The sequence below is a fragment of the Arachis ipaensis genome, chromosome B5, assembly GCF_059453495.1.
Source record: "Arachis ipaensis isolate K30076 ecotype BB chromosome B5, ASM5945349v1, whole genome shotgun sequence".
Classification (NCBI taxonomy): domain Eukaryota; kingdom Viridiplantae; phylum Streptophyta; class Magnoliopsida; order Fabales; family Fabaceae; genus Arachis; species Arachis ipaensis.
In genome coordinates this window covers 158586906-158610056 of record NC_142440.1, presented here as the reverse complement: position 1 = coordinate 158610056, position 23151 = coordinate 158586906, and the positions used below count along the sequence as shown (strand labels likewise).

The window sequence follows — 23151 nt, the reverse complement described above, 5'->3', positions numbered from 1 at the left end:
CTTTAATTCTTCTCAAAATCTCTCTTATTCTTTTCTATTCTAAAACATTTTTCTTACATTATTGCATTTTGCTGGAATATTCAAAATTGAAATGTATGTATTTATTAATCTAAACAAAGTTATATGCTCAAAATCAAAATTTATGTATGTTAACCTAAACAAAGTTATACCACTATTTTTTTTTATTACATCTTTTTTTTCATTACGGTATTACTTACATATAGGATGTAATGGTAGTGATACTTAGAGTCAAAATTTAAGAAGGTTCACAAATTTTGCTTCAATTTCTATATAAACTGGTAGTGATAAATCAATTTTTCAATTGTTGAGTTTTACTATATAAATTAAATAATAATAAAAATTATAATTTTAAAAATTTTAAAAATTTAAAATTTAAAATAATTACTATATTATTTAGTAAAATTTAAAATATTAAATTTTTAAATATATAATCAACAATAATTTGATAAACTCATTTAAATAAAAAAAAATTCACATAAAAAATTACAATTTGAAAATGTAAAATTTTAAAATATAAATGACAAAATAACTTTATAAAAATTTAATTATTTTTATTATTTTATGTAAAGAGAATTTTGTTTATTATGGTTTAAAAAATAATATTAAAATTAGTAGTATAAAAAAATATTATAAATTTAATATTATAAAAAAAATATATAAAGATTAGTTTGACTAATTTTTAAAATTTGAGGGATGAAAATGACTTACGTCTGGACTTTCAATGACTATTTTGACTAATAAAAAACTTTTTTACATGTCAAGTGACACTGACCTGCCACGTGGCACTTAACGTGACACGTCATCATCTAACTGACGGAAAGACTAATTTGACTTACAGTTTATCTTTCAGGAGCTAATTTGATTAAAAAAATTATTCAAAGCCAAAAATGAAGATCGTGTGATCTTTCAGAGACGAATTTGAATATTAACCCAGATAAAGTAAAAGCAAAAACTGCTCGTCAATTACGAGTAATATTTTTTAATTTTTTTAAATCTATCGGATTTGAGATTGGTTTATTTACTTAAAAAAAATTGTATTTACGAAAAATATTTGAAGCAAATAATATTTAAACTCAATAAATTTTGCATGATGGGACATTTTTACTAATTCGGAGACTGCGAAAAGCATAACAATTTAATATTATTTTAGATAAAATTAACTATTTTTTGAGAAAAAAATTGTTAAAAAATTAGTTTTCTTTTCCTATATAAGAGAGTTAGTGTTTCAGAAGCAACATTCATTTTGATTGAAAAGTTAAAACTGTGATTTTGTATAAGTCTTCATCATGTGAGAATTTTCTTGAGAAGTTTTTATTTTTTGAAGTCATGAAAATTAATGTGTGTTTATTAGTATATTTTGAAAGTGAGATTATACCATATATATATAATGGTGTGAAATTTATTTATGTAAGTCCAGTATTTTTTGTTATTCCCTGCATGATATCATTTGTAGAGTTATAAAATAGACTATGCCAGCACATATACGATAATTTGTCAAAGAGAATTAGCAGTATTTTATACAGGCAATTTGTGTTAGTTTTCAGTGATGTAATATAGTTTTAAGTAATGAATGTGACTGATGCCATCATGCTAGAAATGTTAATGATTTATCAACAGAATCAAGCTCATGTGTCGATGATCGAATTGTATGTTGAATTCGAAGAGTTGGCTATTAGTCACGGAGTTGACGAATCCTTCCTACCTGAAGGGGGCAACACAGATTGGGAAGAAAATGACATTGACAGTAAAGAGGAGTTCTTATCCAACAATGACATGTTGGGAGGAAACGAGATTACCGACACGGAAATTCAGGCTGCAACAAGCATGGTAAGAAGCCAACATTCATTTGGTGTTCCATCTTTCATGCGTGCTTTGGATCTTGAAGATATGAACGCACCCGAATTTCTTGAGTTGGCAAACTCAGGTATGTCAGCTTATCATTTTTTTTGTCAAGACAATTTTATTTTTATTTATCAAATTTCGGTTATACATTCTAATTTTATTTGTTGAATTATTTAAAATATATTTGTTTTTAAGTTACCAGTTAAAATGTTTCAAAAATTGCTTACTCTCTAAAAATGATAAATGTTGCTCAACTTGAGAGTACTTTTTAATAAGATTATTTTGTATAAAAGATAAAGAAAAAACCCAACTTACGTTATTTTACTAGATATTATGACTGCTTTGATGAAATTTTGTACAAATCATTGAAAATTGAAAACCCTTTAAATACAATTAGATATACTTTTTTTAGAACTTAGAAATTGTTATTCCACACACACAGGTATTTTTTTGTGCAAGATGGTGAGTTTGCTGTTGGAATGGAGTTCAGTTCTGGAGAAACTGTAGTCATGCCAATTAGGAATTATATTACTTCCATGGGTGTCGATTACAGGGTGTTTGAGTTTGAGCCTTTGATGTTTTATACGAAATGCATGCAGTACGGTAGAGGTCGTGATTGACTGATTCGCGTTAGTTTGATTCAGAGAAAATGTTGTTGGGAAATTAGACGATACAATGGAAGTCATACTTGCACTATAGACATAATATCTCAAGACCATTCGAAACTAGATTCTGACACAATCGTGGACGCTATAAGACTTCTAGTTGAAACCGACCCATATCTGAAGATCCGAGTTGTGACAACAGATGTTCAGTTGAAATTCAACTATACGATAAGTTATCGTAAAACATAATTGGCAAAGTAAAAGTCGATTACAAAAATCTTTGGTGGTTGAGAAGTTTTATACGAGTGTTGCCCGCATAGTGTGTGGCAATGTGTGCTTTGAACCCAGGATCTGTGGTTCAGGTTGATTCTATACTAGCATATCGTGGATCTGAGGTGGAGGAATGTGTAAAGATAATGCTTCGAGGTTTTTAGAGCTTCCATCCATGCATTAGAGTGTTCCGACATTACAAACCACTCGTGCATGTTGATGGCACACATCTGTATGGGCGATATAAAGGAGCTCTTTTGGTTGTTGTGTCTCAATATGGAAACCAAAATATTGTGTGACTTGCTTTTGCCATCGTTGAAGGAGAGACCACTAACGCATGGCATTTTTTTTCTGAATAATTTACGGAAAAATATCGTCAGGAGGGACGGTGTCGGTATTATTTTTTATTGGCACGACTATCAATGCAACAATGGCTAAATGTAATGGTGCGTGGAGTCCTCCTAGAGCATTTCATATGTTCTGTGTTAGGCATATTGCGTCAAACTTCCTATGAAGATTCAAGGCCCTTTACTTGTAAAAAATCATCATAAATATGGAAACATGTTCTTTATATTGAGTTGATCTTTGTTAAACCTAAAATTGCTATATACTATTTGAATTGCTGACGAGTGATATTATATTAAGAGTAAAGTATTGTTTTTGTCCCCAACGTTTGGGGTAAGTCTTAAAGTTGTCCCTAACATTTCAATAATCCTATTTAAGTTTCTAACATTTCAAAATTGACTCAATGTTGTCCTGTCGTTAGGGATCCATTAACAGAATTAACGGCGGGACAAAATTGAGACGATTTTGAAACGTTAGGGACTCAAATAAGATGAAAACGTTGGGAGCAAAAACGATACATAGAAATAAATTTTAGTTTTATCCTTCAATAATATCAATTTTTTACTGTACATAGTATTCAATTATTTTTTAATCACATCTAAGTAAATTACACTTAATCACATTATAAAAAAATAAATTTATTTAGAATGAAAGTAATGTGATCGTAACCCTAGAGCCGCCGCCGCTGTCTGATCGCTACCGCTGCCCCAACCCATTCCAACTGGCCCTCCATCTCTCGTTGACACAGATCTCCGATCCAGCCCATGTCCAGTCTGCAGTTCCACCTGCTCTTCCCCAATCTGCAAACCCAGAGACCACCGAACCTACATCACGCAATCATTCGAAAAAGTATAAGAGAGAGAGAGAAAGGCAAATCACAGAAGGGAAAAGAGGGAAAGAGAGAGAGAGGAAGGAGTTGACAGAGTTGACAGACTCTGGCGGCGGCGGCGACGAGCTTAGAAAATGGAAGGAGAGAGAGAGAGAGAGAGAAAGAGGATGTGGTTAGTGGTGGTGGAGGGGTAAAGATGATGCAGATGATGATAAGGGTAATTTAGAGTTTTTATGTGATTTTTTAGTGTTTAGATAATTTTGTTATATGGAATTCATGTTTTATGGGTACAAATGGTAATTTCTTTTTTTTATGGGTAGATGTGTCAGCGTTTTCAACTTTTATGGGTACAAATAGTAGTTTACTCAAAAGAAAAATCTTATTTCTTGATAATAAAAAGAAAAATATATACTTTTTGTGAAAAATAAATTGTGTCGTAAAGATGTTTTTTTATTGTATGGACAAACTATCATTTATATTATAAATAAAACTTGCCACAAAATCTTTTTTTCCTAACACATCTGACATATTATCTAACTAATTCATCAAAACTTGGTACTACCCATTTCTTATGGCTTTTTTATATAAATAAATAACAAAAATGTTTTATTTTCCAAAATATGCATGAAGAGAAATGCTTCCGAAAATGCGCAGGGCCACTTCAAGCGAGGCGCATACGAATTGGATTTACACTCCAATTCAGGTTTGGCGGCCACGAATTGGGACTGGCAGGGCAGGAATCATTTCTGGGTCGGCGCCCACGAAATGGGTGGGGAGGCCATGTTGTGGCTGGCGCCAGCGAAATGGTCAATTCTGGTGGGGCATCCACGAATTGGATTCCAAGTCAATGGTACTACACGCGATATGGTGCCCTTCAGGTGTACTGCATGCGAAGTTCGTTCCTAATTTGCCTATATGAACGCTTGTGCACCATTCACAGAAGGATGCATTCTCCTGCACTCTCTTCCAACTCTAAAATTTCTCTCAACCTAGCTACTTTCTTTCTCTCTAAAATATTGTGGGTGTTGGTTCAGTTTTGCTATGTGTATGGCTTCCGAAAATGTATATTTGATCATATATCATAATGGAGAAATTTCTCCTACGGCATAAGGTATTACGTTTGTTTGTGACGATCCCCTTTGGATAATGATTCTACCACATACATCATTGCAAGACCTGAAGAATTTGATTCTCATGAATACCGGAATGGTGGGAAAAAAGGAAATCACGAAGCTGACACAAGATGCCAGTTGCAGTAGACAACTCGTTTGCATATCAGAAAATGCAGATTAAATCTGATCAACATGTTTCGATGATGTTTTCTTATCATCGCAGCATTGGAAGTATCTATTCGTTGGAGCTTTGTTTGAATCTTCAAGATATAGGTGGAAGCTCATCTACTTCTAATAATGTGGATGGTGTTAGAAATTTCGGATCGGCGGATTTCGTTCCGGGTCGGGATACTGGTAGGACCCGTAATCCAAGCTTTAACGCGTTTGTGACGTCAGAACAGAATACAGATATTTGTCAAGAACCCCCCCTTCCAACCTTGTTGGATTCGATACATATCATCATGATGGCATGGCAAAAACTTCTGATGAAGATGAGATCGAAGATTTTAGCGGTGATGAGGCAGAAGCTGTTCCCGAAACCCAGTCGCTTCATCACGAGACAGTTCCTCCAATTCATGTCGAATCGGGGGGGTGGGGGTGGGGGTGGTGGTGTATCCAGCAGCATGCTAGCACACTACCTGTCTTTAACTCTTGGAGCAATGCAGTCGACCAATGCAGAAGACAGACCGAGCAGTTACGCTTTATCAGGTGAGATGGAGCTCGAGATTGGGTTGAAGTTTCTCAATAGGGAGATAGCGATGCTTGCTGTTAAAAACTATAATATCCGCTGGAGTGCAGAATACAAGGTAGTAGAGTCAAACCAAAGTAAGTATGTATGTCGATGCAAGCAGTTTGGGGATCAATGTCGTTGGATGGTATGGGTCGCAGAGGTCTTCCGGATTTTGGAAAATTCGAAAATACCAAGGGCCTCATAGTTGCTTGGCAAGTTTGATGTCTCAAGATCATGCTCAACTTGATAGCAATGTCAACTGCCAGCATATATTCCCCATGATGCATGCTGACGCGACCATTTGCATAAAGGTGTTACAAGGATCAGTCGAGTTTGCATACGGGTACAAGGTTTCATACAAGAAGGTTTGGCATGCAAAGCAGAGGGCAATTGCCAAAATCTATGGTGATTGGGACGATTCGTATGACCAGGTGTGGAGATACTTCAACGCCCTGCAAGCTTTCGTGGTATAACTGGCATTGCACACTTATTGGGCTTGGTTATTCATTGTGGTTTTAGTGGTTTATATGTTTTAATAAGTAAGCATTTTCACAACAGGAACAATTGTTGACCTACAAACGAGGCCTTACTATGTTGGAAACACTCTAGACCGTGAGAGTGTCATGTTTCATCAGGTTTTCTAGTCCTTCCTCTCGTGTGCTGAGGCTTTCAAGCACTGTAAGCCACTGGTCTCAGTAAACGGAACACACCTGTATGGTAAGTACGCAGGCACCCTACTTATGGGCATAGCACAGGACGGGAATAACAACATTCTGTCAATCACTTTCGCAATTGTGGAGAGAGAGAATACAGATTCATGGTACTTTTTCCTTACCAATCTAAAGAGGCATGTAGTGAGGCAACCAGGAATTCTGCTTATCTCTGATAGGCATGCAGCAATAAAGGCTGCTTTAGAGCGGGATGGGTGTGGATGGGAGCACAATGTTTACTGTGTATGACATATCGCCTCTAACTTCGCAACAAGTTTCAACAGTGAAGAAGCCAAAAGACACCTGGTTAACGCCGTGTATTTGAAGACGCAAGAGCAGGCGCAGTACTACCTATAGTTAATCAGCGGCGATGATCCTGTAATATCTCCGCAGATGATGGCATGGATCCGAGGGTTAGAGCCACCTAAATAGCTACAGCATTGCGATGACGGTCATCGATATGGTCACATGATGACCAATCTTTCTGAGTGTATCAACTCCGTCCTCAAGGGCACTAAAAATTTACCAGTTTGTGCAATTATCAAGTCTACCTATCATCGCCTTAATGAATTATTTGTGAACAAGGGTCGCCAGGCACAATCACAGATCGCATGCGGTCAGGTATTCTTGCAATTCCTGCAAAAAGCGATATTAGCAAACAGTGGGGGAATTTCCCAGATGCTTGTGATGTCGTATGACAGAGCTACTTCAATCTTCACAGTTGATGAGATAGCAGCTGTAGGGGTGCAGTCTTGGTTTCGCATTTACCTTGAGCATCAGATGTGTGCTGTGGTTTCTTCCAAGCGTTGCACTACCCCTGTGCTCATGCTTTGGCCGCATGCGCCTTTGCAAGACGCGACTGGCAACAATATGTCGAGGCAGTTTATTGGGTTGAAAACATGTTCTAAGTCTACGAGATGGAATTCCAACCAATGCCAGACGAGGAGATGTGGTCCCCATACGAAGTACAACGTGTACGTTTCAATACCCACCTACAACGTATAATGGAAGGACATCCGGTGTCTATAAGGATTCGTAATGAGATGGACAAGGTTGAGTCGGGCTCAGGTAAGCGATGCAGACTTTGCAGGACACCATGGCATACTAGGTGACACTGTCTGCATATTTCTGCCACTTAGTATACCACCATTTTTGTTTAATGTATCAGTTTAGTGCAATATTTGAGCATGTTTCTGCTGAATTATATAAACTTGTTGTTGTTGCTTTATTTCATGTTATGTCGCGTTGTTGTTTAGTTTACCACATTGTTGAATTTATTGCATAGTTGCCGGTACATGGGAACCATCGTTACTAAAACTACGTACATACATCACATGAAAATAAGAACACAACATAAAATTCAACAACAAATGGTGGAACTGACATACGGATAAAATGGAAAGAAATAGCACAACATCGAATGACTAACACAATAGGATGAAGTAGATACTCAAGCGAAGGAAAAGTAAATGAAATAAATGTTACAACAGAATACTAAATATATAAGCCACGCAACTAATGGTGGTCGTGTCCCAATCTGCCACCTGTCCCACAAGCAGGAGCTCGAATGTCACGACAAGGATGACCATCATGACCCTCGTCATCGTCCACATTAGCATCAACCCCGGCGTAAGAAAGACGTCGGCCTTGCATCTGCGTAGCATCGTACGGTCGGAGCACAGATCCGGCGGTGTCACCAATAGAGACGGACCTCTTCCCTACCACAGCAGGCTGAATGACGGTATCGAAGCGGTTGAGGGCAAGACCAAGATCTGTTAGGGAATGTGGGAATGATTGCTGAGGGATGAAATGGTCCAACCCGTCGAATAACGAACAAAGAATGGCGTTAAGCACATAGCTCGATATAACCAACAAATAATGGCACTACCCCAACTGTAGGTACTGATGGCATCATAATCTACCAATAACGGAAGACATCGAACATGGACCATATTATTGGCCTTGTCCAGTAGTAGCACGCCTCCCAACAAGTACAATATGTAACAATGTGCATACTGCATGAGGGCATTGTCTTGTAAATCAAGTGGCATCTGCTGAAGACGATTCTTGAGCCACTTCAACTTTATGTTGAATTTCGTTGTCCTTACGTGGCCAGCTGGAACTTCATCAAGAAGTTCGTGACACCACTCCCAAAGATCTCTTTGGTGGAACTTGCTCTATGACCTCAAAGTACCACTGACAGACTCACCATCAATAGGTAGACCTAATTGCATTGCAACATCTTCCAGGGTTTTGGTACGCTCACCCCAAGGGAGGTGAAATGTGTGAGTTTCGGGATGCCATCGTTTGACACAGGCATTTATAAGTGGATTGTCATACTCGAAGCACTTTATTAAGCAAGCATGGTAAAATCCTGTTCATCTTAAATAAGGCTCAAGTCTCTGCCGCCTAATTTCCATACTTGGATCAGAATCTGACATGAAAACGTTGACAAGTGTGCCATGAGGAGTGAGAATATGTGTGAACTGCAACAGAAGAAAAAAAAAGAATATAATAAAAAATACTTTAACCAGTTTTATTTGTCGACAAAAACAAGAATATAATTTAAAAATTTTACTTAAACACTTAAACTAACCTTATGAAGCAAATGTGTCGCAATATGAAACTCGTACGGGTACGGGTACAATTCTTTTTTACCACCACCACTTTTTTTTTTTTTAAAAAACCCCCTTTCCCTTTAAACCGAATGCATAAGGTCCCTCCCCTTCACCTTTTTATATGTGTTCCATCTCCTTTCCCAAGTGTCCTTTATCACCCAACATAACCAATGCCTGCCTCGTACGGGTACTGGTACTTGCTGAAAATTGGCAGCTTTGACCACCCACTTCGTGGCCTCCAGGAACAAATACTCATTTCGTGGACGCCGCCAGTGCATTGGTTCCACTTCGCTGCCGCTGCCCCTGAGGTCGCCCAATTCGTGTGCGCTAGTGGCGATGTGAGCCATTTCGTGCATGCCAGCAATGTATTAAAGCCGCAGCTTTTTAACCTGCCATGCCAGTTATAATTCGTGGCCGCCACACCTGAATTGGAGTGTAAATCCAATTCGCATGCGTCTCCCTGAAGTGGCTCTACGCATTTTTGGAAACATTTCTCTTCATGCGTATTTTGGAAAATAAAATATTTCTGTTATTTATTTATATAAAAAAGTCCATTTCTCATATTACATCGAAAAAATAATTGAACAATTGTTATAAGTGGTGGAAAAAAACTTTAGTAGATGTTGAAATACATTTTATCTATAGATGAATAAATTGTTAAAGTATATAGACTTGCATACTTTTCTCCATTTAAGAGAAGAGGGGCTCTTACAAATTTACAATTGTAGAATGTTCGTATATAAAGAAGACATGAAAAATTAGATATATAGTCTTTTGAAAATATTTTTCATTACATATAATTAATGAAAAAAAATAGATTTCTTTTATTTAAGATTTAAATTGAAAACTCAATTAAGTTATAAAAAATTACAATTCTAGTAAACTTTAAATTTATTATTAATATCATAATGAATTAATAAACAAATTAGTATTTATTAATGGATATTATTAATATGTGTTTTGAAAATACATTTTAAGAATATTATAAAAAATATTTTATTAAAAATTAAAATTTACATAATATAATTAAATTTTCTATTTTTTTTGTTCTATACGACTCTACTGTATTTACCAGTCCGATAAATTAATAACTAATTTATGGTGTATAAGACGGGATCCAAATCCTAATATTTGTCTAAGCAAATGAATAAACTGTTAGACAAATTGGTTAAATCTTCTATTAATTAATGAGTGAACTACCAACTCGATCACTGTCCATTTTCAAGAATAACAACGTGATCCCTCAAAATAAAATCGATCTACTTCGGTCTCTGTTCCCTGATTTCGTCACACAACGCGGTCTCTGTGGGTATTTTTCCGTCAATTATGAATGAAAAATGCTGACGTGTCAGGTTCAAAAATGGACGGGGTCTAATTGTCTCTAAATTTAAATTGGTTAGGAGTTTATTTGTCCTTATATTTCTTTAAACAATATTTTTTTAAATTATTTTTTATTCATTATATTAATATTCTTTTTTCAATAAATTATTAAATATATGGTATAATAAGTACAGACTAATTAATAAATTATTCAAATTTAAAAGTATCATTTATTAGGGCAAATCACTATATTAAGCCAAGGGGAGCAAAAAATTACACAAATCCGTCAAACCAAAAATTATTTCATGAATCAACCAATGCATGTTTATATATAGTTCGAATCAACTAAATTCGAACTTGATCTGCACATAATTCGAATCATGTTGCTTCGAATTATACACAAAACTCACACACACTAATTCGAATAAACCTAATTCAAATTACACACATACAATAATTTGAATCAGGTTGATTCGAATTACACCCTCATTTATTAAAAGATTTATTAAAAAAATAATAATTTAAAATTAAAAAATATATATATTTTATTTCATACATTAAAAAAAGCTAACAAAATATTTAATTACGAGATTTCTTTAAAATATTAATGAGCTATCAATTCGAATTCCATACAATACTCTTTTGTCCATTTTTAATAGCTTATGAATATTTTTTAATAATTTTTTTTAAATTATATGGTGAGATATTACATGATTCGAATTACGCATGGGAAGTTCAATCACTCTGATTCGAATTATATGGTGAGCAATTCGAATTCTATACAATACTCTTCTGCCCATTCTTGATAGCTCATGAATATTTTTTAATAAATTTATTTTAATCATACCACAAAAAATATTTTATTCTATGCAAAATAATTTAAAAATGGCTTAAAAGATGTTAGGAGTAGTATAAAAATTTGTAATGACTTAGGACATTAAAGAAATACTCTACATAGTCAATAATAATTTAGAAATTAAAGAAAATATATTTTTATCATGTATTTACCTAAATCACTAGAATATTACAAACTTTTATAGTACTCATAACATTTTTTAAGCCATTTTTTAAAATTATTTTGTATAGAATAAAATATATATTTTTAATTGTTTTGGATGGAATAAAATATTTTCTTTAATTTCTAAATTATTATTAACTATGTAGAGTATTTTATTTAAAATTTGTGTACATGCATGTATTTACCTAAATCATTAGAACATTACAAATTGTTATAGTACTCCTAACATTTTTTAATCAATTTTTTAAATTATTTTGCATAGAATAAAATATTTTTTTGTGGTATAGTTAAAATAAATTTATTAAAAAATATTCATGAGCTATCAAGAATGGGCAGAAGAGTATTGTATAGAATTCGAATTGCTCACCATATAATTCGAATCAGAGTGATTGAACTTCCCCATGCGTAATTTGAATCATGTAATATCTCACCATATAATTTAAAAAAATTTATTAAAAAATATTCATGAGCTATTAAAAATGGACAAAAGAGTATTATATGGAATTCGAATTGATAACTCATTAATATTTTAAAGAAGTCTTGTAATTAAATATTTTGTTAGGTTTTTTTAATATATGAAATAAAATATATATTTTTTTAATTTTAAATTATTAATTTTTTTAATAAATGAGGGTGTAATTCGAATCAACCTGATTCGAATTATTGTATGTGTGTAATTCGAATCAGGTTAATTCGAATTAGTGTGTGTGAGTTTTGTGTATAATTCGAAGCAACATGATTCGAATTATGTGTAGATCAAGTTCGAATCTAGTTAATTCGCACTACATATAAATAGGCATTGGTTGATTCATGAACCAAATTTTGGTTTGGCGGATTTGCGTAAAAATTTCTTCCCCTTGGCTTATTTTAGTGTTTTGCCCCATTTATTATGAAACTAAATAAATAATTTTCAAATATATAAATAATAAACATTAAAATTCAGTTAATACATTAATAATAATAATCCTATGATATACTATTAGTATTATGATCTAAATAATTTTTCACAATAAAGTAAAAACTAATCAACACATTATTTGATATATAGTAAAATATTTTTGAGTAATAATAAATTTAATTTTTTTTTATCTCTTTAAACTAAATTAATAGTCCTATTTGATATCTTTGTACTAAAATACACTATAAATAAGTTACTAATACTAAATAAAATAATTAATATATATATATAATAAACTCAACAAATTCAAAGTATCGATAATATTATTAATCTATTAACAATACATATTGTCATAAGGTTATAGATTGATAAAGATTTATCAATATAAGAATAATATAAATTAATTAAAATTTTAAGTATATTAAAATTCAATTAAATTTACATATATTTTACTCAAAATTATATTTTATACATATATAATATTTTAATTATTTCATTTAGTATTAGTAGTTTACTCATAATGTATTTTAGTATAAAGATATCAAATAGAATTATTAATTTAGTTTAAAGAGATAAAAAATTAAATTTGTTATTACTCAAAAATATTTTACTATATATCAAATAATGTGTTCATTAGTTTTTACTTTATTGTTAAAATTATCTAGATCATAATATTAATAGTATATCATAGGGTTATTATTATTAATGTATTAACCGAATTTTAATGCTTATTATTTATATATTTAAAAATTATATTTAAAAATTATTTATTTAGTTTTATAATAAATGATATTTTAAATTTGAATAATTTATTAATTAATTTGTACTTATTATACTATATATTTAATAATTTATTGAAAAAAGAATATTAATATAATAAATAAAAAATAATTTAAAAAAATATTGTTTAAAGAATTATAAGGACAAATAAATTCCAAACTAATTTAAATTTAGAGATAATTAGACCTCTATCTATTTCTGAACCTGACACGTCAGAATTTTTTGTTTAGAGTTGACGGAAAAATACCCACAAGAACTGCGTTGTATGACAGAATCAGATGATAGGATCAAAGTGGATCGATTTTATTTTGAGGGTGGTATTGTCATTCTTAAAAATAGACAGGAGCCGAATTGGTAGTTCACCCTTAACTAATAGACTAATTTGACAATAATGGTAGATGATTATGCCACGTGGTCCAAGTTGTCAGTGAGAGAGCATGGGCCCAGTAGGGTGGGGGTGTCCATTCCAAAGCCCAACAAACACGACGTGTCGTTCCAACAAAAGTCACATACTATAATACACTTGCCTCTCCTTTTTAACCCCGCCACGTGTGTATTTCCTATTGGCCCTTCACACGATTACCCTCTCCTTCTCCCGTCTCACCTCACGTTATCGCTAATTCATTCATATATCTCTCTCCTCAGACACCCACGCTTTCTCTCTCTTTCTTCGCTCTTTCTCTCTCTTTTCTCTTTCAAGCACATAACTTCTCACTTTCTTTTCCTACCCGTCTACGTTTTCTTCAGATCCAACCACAATTTAGATCACCATCACCACCACCACCACCACCAACAACATTTCTTCTTACTTCCGTCTTCAACCACTCTGATAGGTTCACCCCCCTTTTGCTCTCTATGCCATTCCCTCAGGTTTGATTTCTCTTTTTCTCATTCAAATTTGCCGTTTCTTGTTCTTTTTCTTCTGATTTTGATCTCATCGGTTGGTTCCCTCCCCCCTTTCGGGCTGTGATAATTGAACATTTTTGGGTAATTTTGGATCTAGGTCTGTACTATTTGCTTGTGCTATTGATTTTGATGAAACAGGTGCCTTGAATTATGGGTTGTTTAGATCTTGTATTTTTTTAATATATGAGCTGTGTTTAAATTTTAGTAGAAAGTGAATTTCTTCATGTTTTGCTTCTAAATTGGGTGGATCTGATCTCCTTAGAGGTGTAAATGATTTATTCCGTTTTGGATTTGTGCTAAATCAAATTGGGGGAATTGTGGTGTTGGAGATTTTGTTTGGGAAAATCATCAAATCAATCACAGTGAACATGAATAATTGGCCTGAGGTTTGGTCAGATTTTTGTTTTGGCCAATAATTCGTCATGCTTTTACATTATATATAAGTCATTAAAGGACACACTCTCACAATAAATAATGTTATTTTAAGTGATTCTTATTTTGTTCTTTGGGGACATAGGTTGTTAGGCCGACATGTTATTGGTTGCTTGTGACTTTAGAATGAATCGATAGAGGATTTAGGTAGTTGAAGCACTATGGGCACCAGTTGTCTGTTTGACTTGTATTCATCTATGCCTTTTGTTGTTTCATGTGAAAGGGAAAGATTGCTACCAGATTTGAATTATTTATTTATTTATTTAGGACTGATATAGAATGAAATTTGTGGTAGATATAGATCTAAACATTTAGATTACATTTTATGCCGCCTTTCTCCCAGTCCTCAACAAAGATTTGGCTTACAAATAAGAGCTTGATGTACTATTTGATGTTAGCCTTTTTAGTCTTTATCCATCTACTTGTCTTACTTGATCTGTGAATGAATCATGTTTCTCTATTTCTTAAAGCACTTCTATCATCTTCTGATTTTGATGGATTGCATTATGTGTGTTTACTTAACTGCAGTCGGGAAGGGTGTACCTGAACCGGAGTGTCACAGCAGCGTGCAGATATTTCATTAGTCTTGTAGAGCTGTTGGCCTTTTCAGGATGGGCAAGTGCAAGGGCTGTGGGAAGTTAGGAAGAATGAGACCAAGGGATGGATCTATGAGTGCTTATGAATTTTCTCTTCTGTTGTCTCCTGTTGTTTCTGTTTGGGATTGCATTGTTCGCAAGATGAGGTACTCATATAGGCCTGAGTGGGTGTAGCTGTTTCGTTTGCATCAATTGTGTAGCATTAGTCTAAATACTTCAACTAATTAGAATATATTTAGCATTACAATTTAGGGAAAGAGGGAAAAAAGTTATAGAAATATGTATACAGCACTAAAGAATTTATCTTGAAGGAAAAGGAGTTCAGAAAAGATAATTTAGTATTTAGACGCAGTTATATTCTATGGATACCATGGCATGTAATAAAGGGCAACATGTGAGGAAGGCCAAGAAGAAGCAGGTGAAAGACGAGTTGGATCGTCTCAAGCAGGCTGAGAAGAAAAAAAGGCGCTTGGAGAAAGCTCTCGCGACGTCTGCCGCCATCATTTCCGAATTGGAGAAGAAGAAACAGAAGAAGAAAGAGGAACAACAAAGACTAGATGAGGAGGGCGCTGCAATTGCCGAGGCCGTTGCTCTGCATGTTCTGCTCGGTGAAGACTCGGAGGATTCGTGCAAGGTTGTTATCAACGATGAAACATGCAAGACCTGGAACTGCGATCGTAATCTTGACATCTTCGTGGGTGGAGAGAGAGCTTGCTTCCCTCATCTATACGGCGGCACATGGTCTGTGGAAACAAGGGGTTGGGTCACTGATGCATACAGATATGGTTGCAAGTGGGGAGCTGCTGAAAATGGAGGGTGGACATTTTCATCAGAGCCTCTCGGGAGGAATGCACATGAAAAACCACTATATGAAGATGCAACAGGATGGGGGCGTGCCGGTTTCTCCGCTGATCTTATCGCCGCACAAGCAGTTTCGTCACTGCAGATTGCTGAGGCTGATGAGGAAAGGATTATCTTCTGAGAAAAGAAGGGAATGCTGAGACTGAGATGGTGATAATATTAACCGTGTTGTTGTGTTTTTGTGCTTTTTTTATTTTGCTGGATATGTGTGTATATATTATGACTATACTATGAGAGTCTTGTCAGAACATTTCTTGCTTCAGTTGTGTTTGAACACTTAACATGTTGCTTTGCTTTGTCACCTTGTTTTTTGTTATTGATTGTTTATCTTTTAACTGTAATGCGATGCCTCCTAATTTACCGTGTGGAGTTACTTCTAAAATAGTGAAGCTATAGAGACATACTTTTTTTTAGCTGATTGTTAATAATATTAAAATCACAAATGAACCCCCAATTTATATTTGACAACTACTCCAATGAAAATATAAAAAATATCTAAAAATATTAAAAATATCTTTTTATGATGATTTTGGTTTAAAAAGTATGAATTATTTGTTTTGTCATACTTTTAACAAAAATGACATTTTTATATAGCATATAAAAATCAAATTCTAAATCTTTATCTATCATTTAATAGTCAAAATCAAATTGTTACTTGTTGTGAAAGGTTTGTATAGCAATTGAATCTTTGTTTTATTTCTACAACTTATAAGTGTTGAATCGTAAACACTTTCCATCTAGAACAATAAATGGGCACATTTTTCAAAAAAATCACTCAATTAACATCGATATTTGCCAATATAATTGAGTTAGAAGGAGTGTAGTTAGTTAGACTCAATTTGGATAAACAATTAAATTATTTTAGAAAGATAGTTTAAATGATAAATATTTATATTAAAAGTAATTTATAAATAAGTTATTTTGTTTTAGAAAAATAGTTTAAATAATAAATATTTATATTAAAAGTAATTTATAAATAAGTTATTTTGTATTTAATTTTTTAAGTATTTATTTTAAAAAAAATGATAAAAACAATTATTTGAGAGAAGTTATTTTTTTTTAATTTTTTATAAATACTAAAATAGCTTTTTAAAAAGCTGCAATTTGATTTTGAAAATTATATCAGACACTAATACTATATCTTTTTATAAATTAAAAGTAAAAAAAAACTTAGTAAAAAAAAGAGTAAAAGTTTGCCTACGGTAGCCCCTAGATACCCCGACAGGCTAAGACAGATTTAAATTCCCGACACTTGCTTAAGTAAACGAGTGAACTAACCATTCGACCAACCCAAGTTAGTTTTTACTTTGAAGTTTTAAAACTCTTAGATGTGAAGAAAGAGAAAATTTTTTTTCTTTTATTGATTTTTGTTTTATGTTGGACTAAATTCAGTAGTATTTTAACATTGAGTCATCAAAATACTTTTTTTTTTTGTGTAGCAAACCCATTTTAAGTTAGAATTATTTGTTTTATTTAAAATTATAGTGGGTTAAAATTAAAGACGGTAGTAGTAATAAATCAAAGAAAAAAAATAATTTTATAATTTTTTATTTAAAATTTGTTTGGATTAATAATTTTTTGTTTTATTATTTTTGTTTTGGGCTTTTTTATTTTAAAATTGATATTAAACTATTATAATAAAAACATAAAAGATAAAAAAAACTAATAAAATAAGAATATCTTTTTTACAGTTAATTTTAAAAGACTAAAATATCATTTAAAATTAAGATTATTTAATTTGAATTAAAAAATGATTTATTTTAATAAAATAACATATTTTTAGTTAATTTTTAAAATACACAAATGTCCTTTTAAAATTAAAGTTGTTTGATTGTTTCAAATATTAAAAATTTAGGAAAAGTCTAGGGGCAGCAACTTTATTAAATTATGGTCAGCATGTAACCAGCAAAGAAAAGTGAGCCATTAGATGAAATCTCACACCAATCTCACACCATTAAAACCATCATTGATGGCTATTTGATGGCTACAAATCACAAAAGTTGCTGCCCCTAGCATTCCTCAAAAATTTATATTTGAATTTAGAATAATAAAATTATCATTTTTGAGAAATAATTTTAGAATATATATTTAAAGATTAATTAAATAGATAAAGAAATATTTTTAATATTAATGTGTTTAAAAGACATTTAAAATATCCTATTCAGACTATGTGTTAAAAAGACTCTTTTAGGTATGTTAACACCTATGAATTTTGTGCTATTGACTTAAGTTGTTTAAAATTTAAAAAAATTATACTAATAATATCACCTTGCAATTTGATATGATTCTTAACTTGTAACATACTATATCCATTTCATATTACTTAATTTTCTATAGGAGTATATAAGAGTACTTAAGAATACATAGAAATAAGTTGTATTTTTTTTTTGAAAAATAATAATTTTTTTAATTTATAATTAAAAAATCTTTAATAAATATGATTTATTTTTATATATATCTTGTGTGCTCCTACAAAAAGTTAAGTTGTATAAAATAAAAATCTATATAATATATAACAAATTAAGAATCATGTCAAATTGTAGGATGAAAATCTATTTTTTATTTTTATTAAATTATAAAAATATTTTAGTAAAAATATTGATATAATATATATATTTTTTAAAAATTAACTGTCTACATAACATTTTGTTATTTGTCCACATTTTTATCATATGTTTACGTATCGAAGTAAATATCACATCTCAAGTATTTTACTAGTTTACAACAATAGACAGAAAATTGATTCTAGAGACATATTCCCAATAAATAATCCAAATCTCCTTGGCAACCGACAAGTCAAAGGAAAGTAGTAGGGTGATCCATCCTCGTTTCAAAAGGAGTCCTTTTTATTTCATTTCATTTTATTTCAATATAGTGAAATATCATCCCCTCCAAATTCTCTCTCCCTTTAAAATCTTTTCCATGACTGCCACAGCTTGTCTGAGGCGAATTGGCCGCTGTCATAGCAGCCGTCACCGCTGCTTATGGCGGCACAATCCTTCTCGTTCGTCCTGTCTCTGCCAATGATCATGGTGGCGGTGGATCCCACCTTGCCGCCATCCGGCAGAAGATCCACGACCCTAGCACTACCGTTCCATCAAGAGAAGTCCAGCGCTTATCGGGACCAGTCCAGCTAACCCCCTCGATGTTCTCGTCATTGGTGGGGGCGCCACGAGTTCAGGCGTGGCACTGGATGCCGTGACACGTGGACTCCGCGTTGGTCTCGTTGAGAGAGAAGATTTCTCTTCGGGAACTTCCTCCCGCTCCACTAAGCTCATACATGGAGGTATGTCTGATTTGTTTGCCAGTGAACGCCAACTGAAATTGTTTGAACATTCTAGGCAGGAGAATTTGTAATCGGTGGTTTTTGGGAGTGTTTGGCAACTAAACACCTAGATAATTAGGTGCAAAATAAAACTGATTATGTTTCGGACTAGCTGTATAGTGATGGTCATTCGTGTATAGTGGTCCGTCGGTTTATAGTCGTAAGCGGTGGTGGTCGGCAGTTGCTGACGTTAGCAAAGGTGGTAAAATATTGTTGAGAGAAAATTCGCTTGATATAAACCAACCTAAATTTATTTGTTTTTTTATACTAGTTTTTAAATTGATTGAGAGAAAACAAAGTTTAATTTGTTTGTTTGTGGGGCCACCAAACGGTAATTTAGAAAGAACTAGACCACATTTTATGCATAATTGGCCTCGGGTTTTTCCAAAAACCCCTTATATTAGGTGTGATTAATAATTTAGGAGCGTTCAATACCGGACTAACTAAAAATAAGCATGGGTCCATAGCATATGTTGTTGGGTTTTGGGTTTGTCATTTTATAAGTATCATCCTACAATTTGACATGATTCTTAACTTGTTATATACTATGTAGATTTTCATCTTATACAACTTAACTTTTTGTAGGAGCACACAAAAAATTATTATTTTTAAAAAAAAAAAAATACAACTTATTTCTATGTCCTCCTAAGTACTCTGATGTACTTCTATAGAAAATTAAGTAATATGAAATGGATATCTATATTATATAGTATGTTACAAGTTAAGAATCATATCAAATTGCAGGGTGATATTATTAATATAATTTTTTTAAATTTTAAACAACTTAAATCAACAGTACAAAATTTATAGATGTTAACATACCTAAAAAAGTCTTTTTAACACATATCTTAAATGTCTTTTAAACACATTAATATTAAAAATATTTCTTTGTCTCTTTAATTAATCTTTAAATATATATTCTAAAATTATTCCTCAAAAATGATAATTTTATTATTCTAAATTCAAATATAAATTTTTAATATTTAAAACAATCAAACAACTTTAATTTTAAAAGGACATTTGTGTATTTTAAAAATTAACTAAAAATATGTTATTTTATTAAAATAAATTATATTTTTAATTCAAATTAAATAATCTTAATTTTAAATAATATTTTAGTCTTTTAAAATTAACTATAAAAAGATATTCTTAATTTCTTATTTTATTAATTTTTTATCTTTTATGTTTTTATTATAATAGTTCAATATCATTTTTAAAATAAAATAACTCAAAATGAAAATAATAAAACAAAATTCTCAATCCAAACAAATTTCAAATAAAAAATCATAAAATTATTATTTTTTCTTTGATTTATTCCTACTATGGTCTTTAATTTTAACCCACTACCATTTTAAATAAAAAAATATTTCCAACTTAAAATGGGTTTGCGACAAAAAAAAAAGTGTTTCGATGATCCAATATTAAAATACTACTGGATTTAGCCCAAAATAAAACAAAAATCAATAAAAAAAAATGTTTCTCTTTCTTCACATTTAAGAGCTTTTAAAACTTGTAGGGAGACATGTGATGTAGTGGCAAAGATGTTTGCTTCAGCCACACCAGGATCGAATCCTAGTGGAGCTGCTGTGTGTGTGTGGAATGTGTGTGAATATGTGTTGTATGACCAAAAAACATAGAGCTTTTAAAACTTCAAAGTTCAAAGACAAACATAGAGCATCCAACCAAATTCATTTGATTTGAGGGAAACAACATAATTCGTGGTTACTAACAAACCTTAACTTCCACATTGGATGAAGACTAATATGAAAACCATAGTTTCTAGATTATCTATTGCTCCTCCTACATGGATCACACCCCATGTTGTTTCATATGGCTATCTGACTGGAACCCACCAAAAACATGCCATCAAGCATGGAACGTCACCTGTAGAAAGAGTGATTCCTCTGTATGGCTCAGGTTTAATCACTTTCCAAGTTGCCTGCCACATGTTTGAGGAAATGTCTGACTTAACTGTTACATCAGCCACTGCCATAATTGGTGGCTTCGCTAAACGGCACTGCCATGAAGAAGCTGTCTATCTTTTCTCAAGAATGCTTGCCTCGACAATTAGGCCAAACGAGTTCACTTTTGGAACTGTGATTCACTCCTCCACTGTATCTGGAAATGTTCATCTTGGCAGGCAGCTGCATGCCTGTGCAGCAAAGATTGGCCTTGGTTCTCATGTATTTGTTGGTAGTGCTCTTCTTGATTTGTATGTGAAATTGAGTACTATGGAAGAAGCACTGAAGGCTTTCAGAGATACCCAACATCCCAATGTGGTGTCTTATACAACTATGATCTCTGGATATTTGAAGAGACGCATGTTCGAAGATGCCTTACGCATTTTCTCCGAGATGCCTGAGAGGAATGTTGTCTCTTGGAATGCAATGGTTGGTGGCTGCAGTCAAACAGGCCATAATGAAGAGGCTGTGAATTTTTTCATTGACATGCTTAAAGAAGGATATATACCTAATGAATCTACATTTCCCTGTGTAATTTGTGCAGCTGCAAATATTGCGGCCCTTGGAATTGGGAAAAGTTTCCATGCTTGTGCAATCAAGTTTCTGGGTAAGCTTGATGGGTTTGTTGGTAATTCGCTTATCAGCTTTTACGCAAAGTGTGGAAGCATCGAAGAAAGCCTCCTAGTATTCAACAAACTTCTTAAAAGGAACATAGTTTCTTGGAATGCTTTAATATGTGGTTATGCACAGAATGGAAGAGGTGTTGAAGCAATAAGATTCTTCGAAAGAATGCGTTATACAGGTCCTAAACCCAATGAGGTTACTCTTCTTGGACTACTCTTGGCTTGTAATCATGCTGGTCTTGTTGATGAAGGTTACTCATATTTCAATCAAGCTAGGCTTGAGAGCCCGAATTTGCTAAAACCTGAGCATTATGCTTGCATGGTTGACTTGCTTGCTCGCTCTGGACGCTTCACAGAAGCCAAACATTTCCTTCAGAGTTTGCATTTCGACCCGGGAATCGGATTTTGGAAGGCATTACTTGGGGGATGTCAAGTCCACTCAAACATGGAGTTAGGGGAGCTTGCAGCAAGAAAGATATTGGCTTTGGATCCTGATGATGTGTCTTCATATGTGATGTTGTCAAATGCACATTCTGCAGCGGGTAGGTGGTCAGATGTGTCGATGCTAAGGACAGAGATGAAGGAGAAAGGGTTGAAGAGGATTCCGGGTTGCAGTTGGATTGAAGTCACAGGCAAAGTTCATGTCTTTCTTACTGCAGATCATAGTCATACTGAAAATGAGGAAATTTATGTTCTTCTTGGAATTTTCTATGAACACTTCAGGGAAAATGAGGCTTCCGATTTGCTCAACATTCATTGCATTTCAGTTCAGCATAATAAACAATGGAAACAATTGAGTCTGATATAGGATTTTGTATGCTACAAAGGGTTTAATGTTAATTTCTTTTAGCTTGTAACATGAGCATTCTTTCATTTGTTGAACAATAATGAAGTGCGGAAAAGTCTAGCAGGGAAATTCAGAGGTTAGTGAGAATAACAATAACCAAAGTTAAGTGGTGGGAGAGATTTATTATCATTTTCTTGATGGAAGTCATTTTGAATTTCTCAAGCTAGCTTTCATGATTTAAGGCCAATGCTTTATAGCTACTTCTCAAATTTAAGCTACAATATTTACTGTAACATTCACAATTGGCAAATTTCTTTGTATTTTACTAAATAATTTAATTTCATATGCATGTACCCCTTCCCCCTTGAAGCTTTAGAAGCATTAGAACTAAAAGAATAAATCTTTCATATGAATAAAATCTTTTAGATCATAGTTAAGTCTTTAGTATGCATTTGTCTTAAGATACTGTGCTACAGAACAGTTAAGCTGTATTGTTGTCCTTTTATCAATTTAGATATACTAATTAATTAATTAATATCTTGTTCAATAACTGTTTTGTAAC

At 32.8% G+C, this 23151-nt stretch overlaps 2 protein-coding genes across 2 annotated transcripts; both read left to right on the top strand.

The window, feature by feature from the left end:
• The first annotated feature begins 13645 nt into the window (after positions 1-13645).
• LOC107644879 (uncharacterized) lies at positions 13646-16194 on the top strand. Its single transcript, XM_016348827.3, has 2 exons — positions 13646-13968; positions 14965-16194. The coding sequence occupies exon 2, from the start codon at positions 15394-15396 to the stop codon at positions 16012-16014; it is 621 nt and encodes a 206-aa protein (XP_016204313.1). The 5' UTR covers positions 13646-13968; positions 14965-15393; the 3' UTR covers positions 16015-16194.
• A 4517-nt stretch (positions 16195-20711) lies between these two features.
• LOC107644878 (pentatricopeptide repeat-containing protein At5g42450, mitochondrial-like) lies at positions 20712-22938 on the top strand. The gene has a single exon (XM_016348826.3). The coding sequence runs from the start codon at positions 20970-20972 to the stop codon at positions 22608-22610; it is 1641 nt and encodes a 546-aa protein (XP_016204312.1). The 5' UTR covers positions 20712-20969; the 3' UTR covers positions 22611-22938.
• The last annotated feature ends 213 nt before the right edge of the window (positions 22939-23151 follow it).

Excerpts from the sequence above, each read along its gene's own strand:
- LOC107644878 (XM_016348826.3), top strand. The coding sequence starts at position 20,970 with ATGAAGACTAATATGAAAACCATAGTTTCTAGATTATCTATTGCTCCT.
- LOC107644879 (XM_016348827.3), top strand. The coding sequence starts at position 15,394 with ATGGATACCATGGCATGTAATAAAGGGCAACATGTGAGGAAGGCCAAG.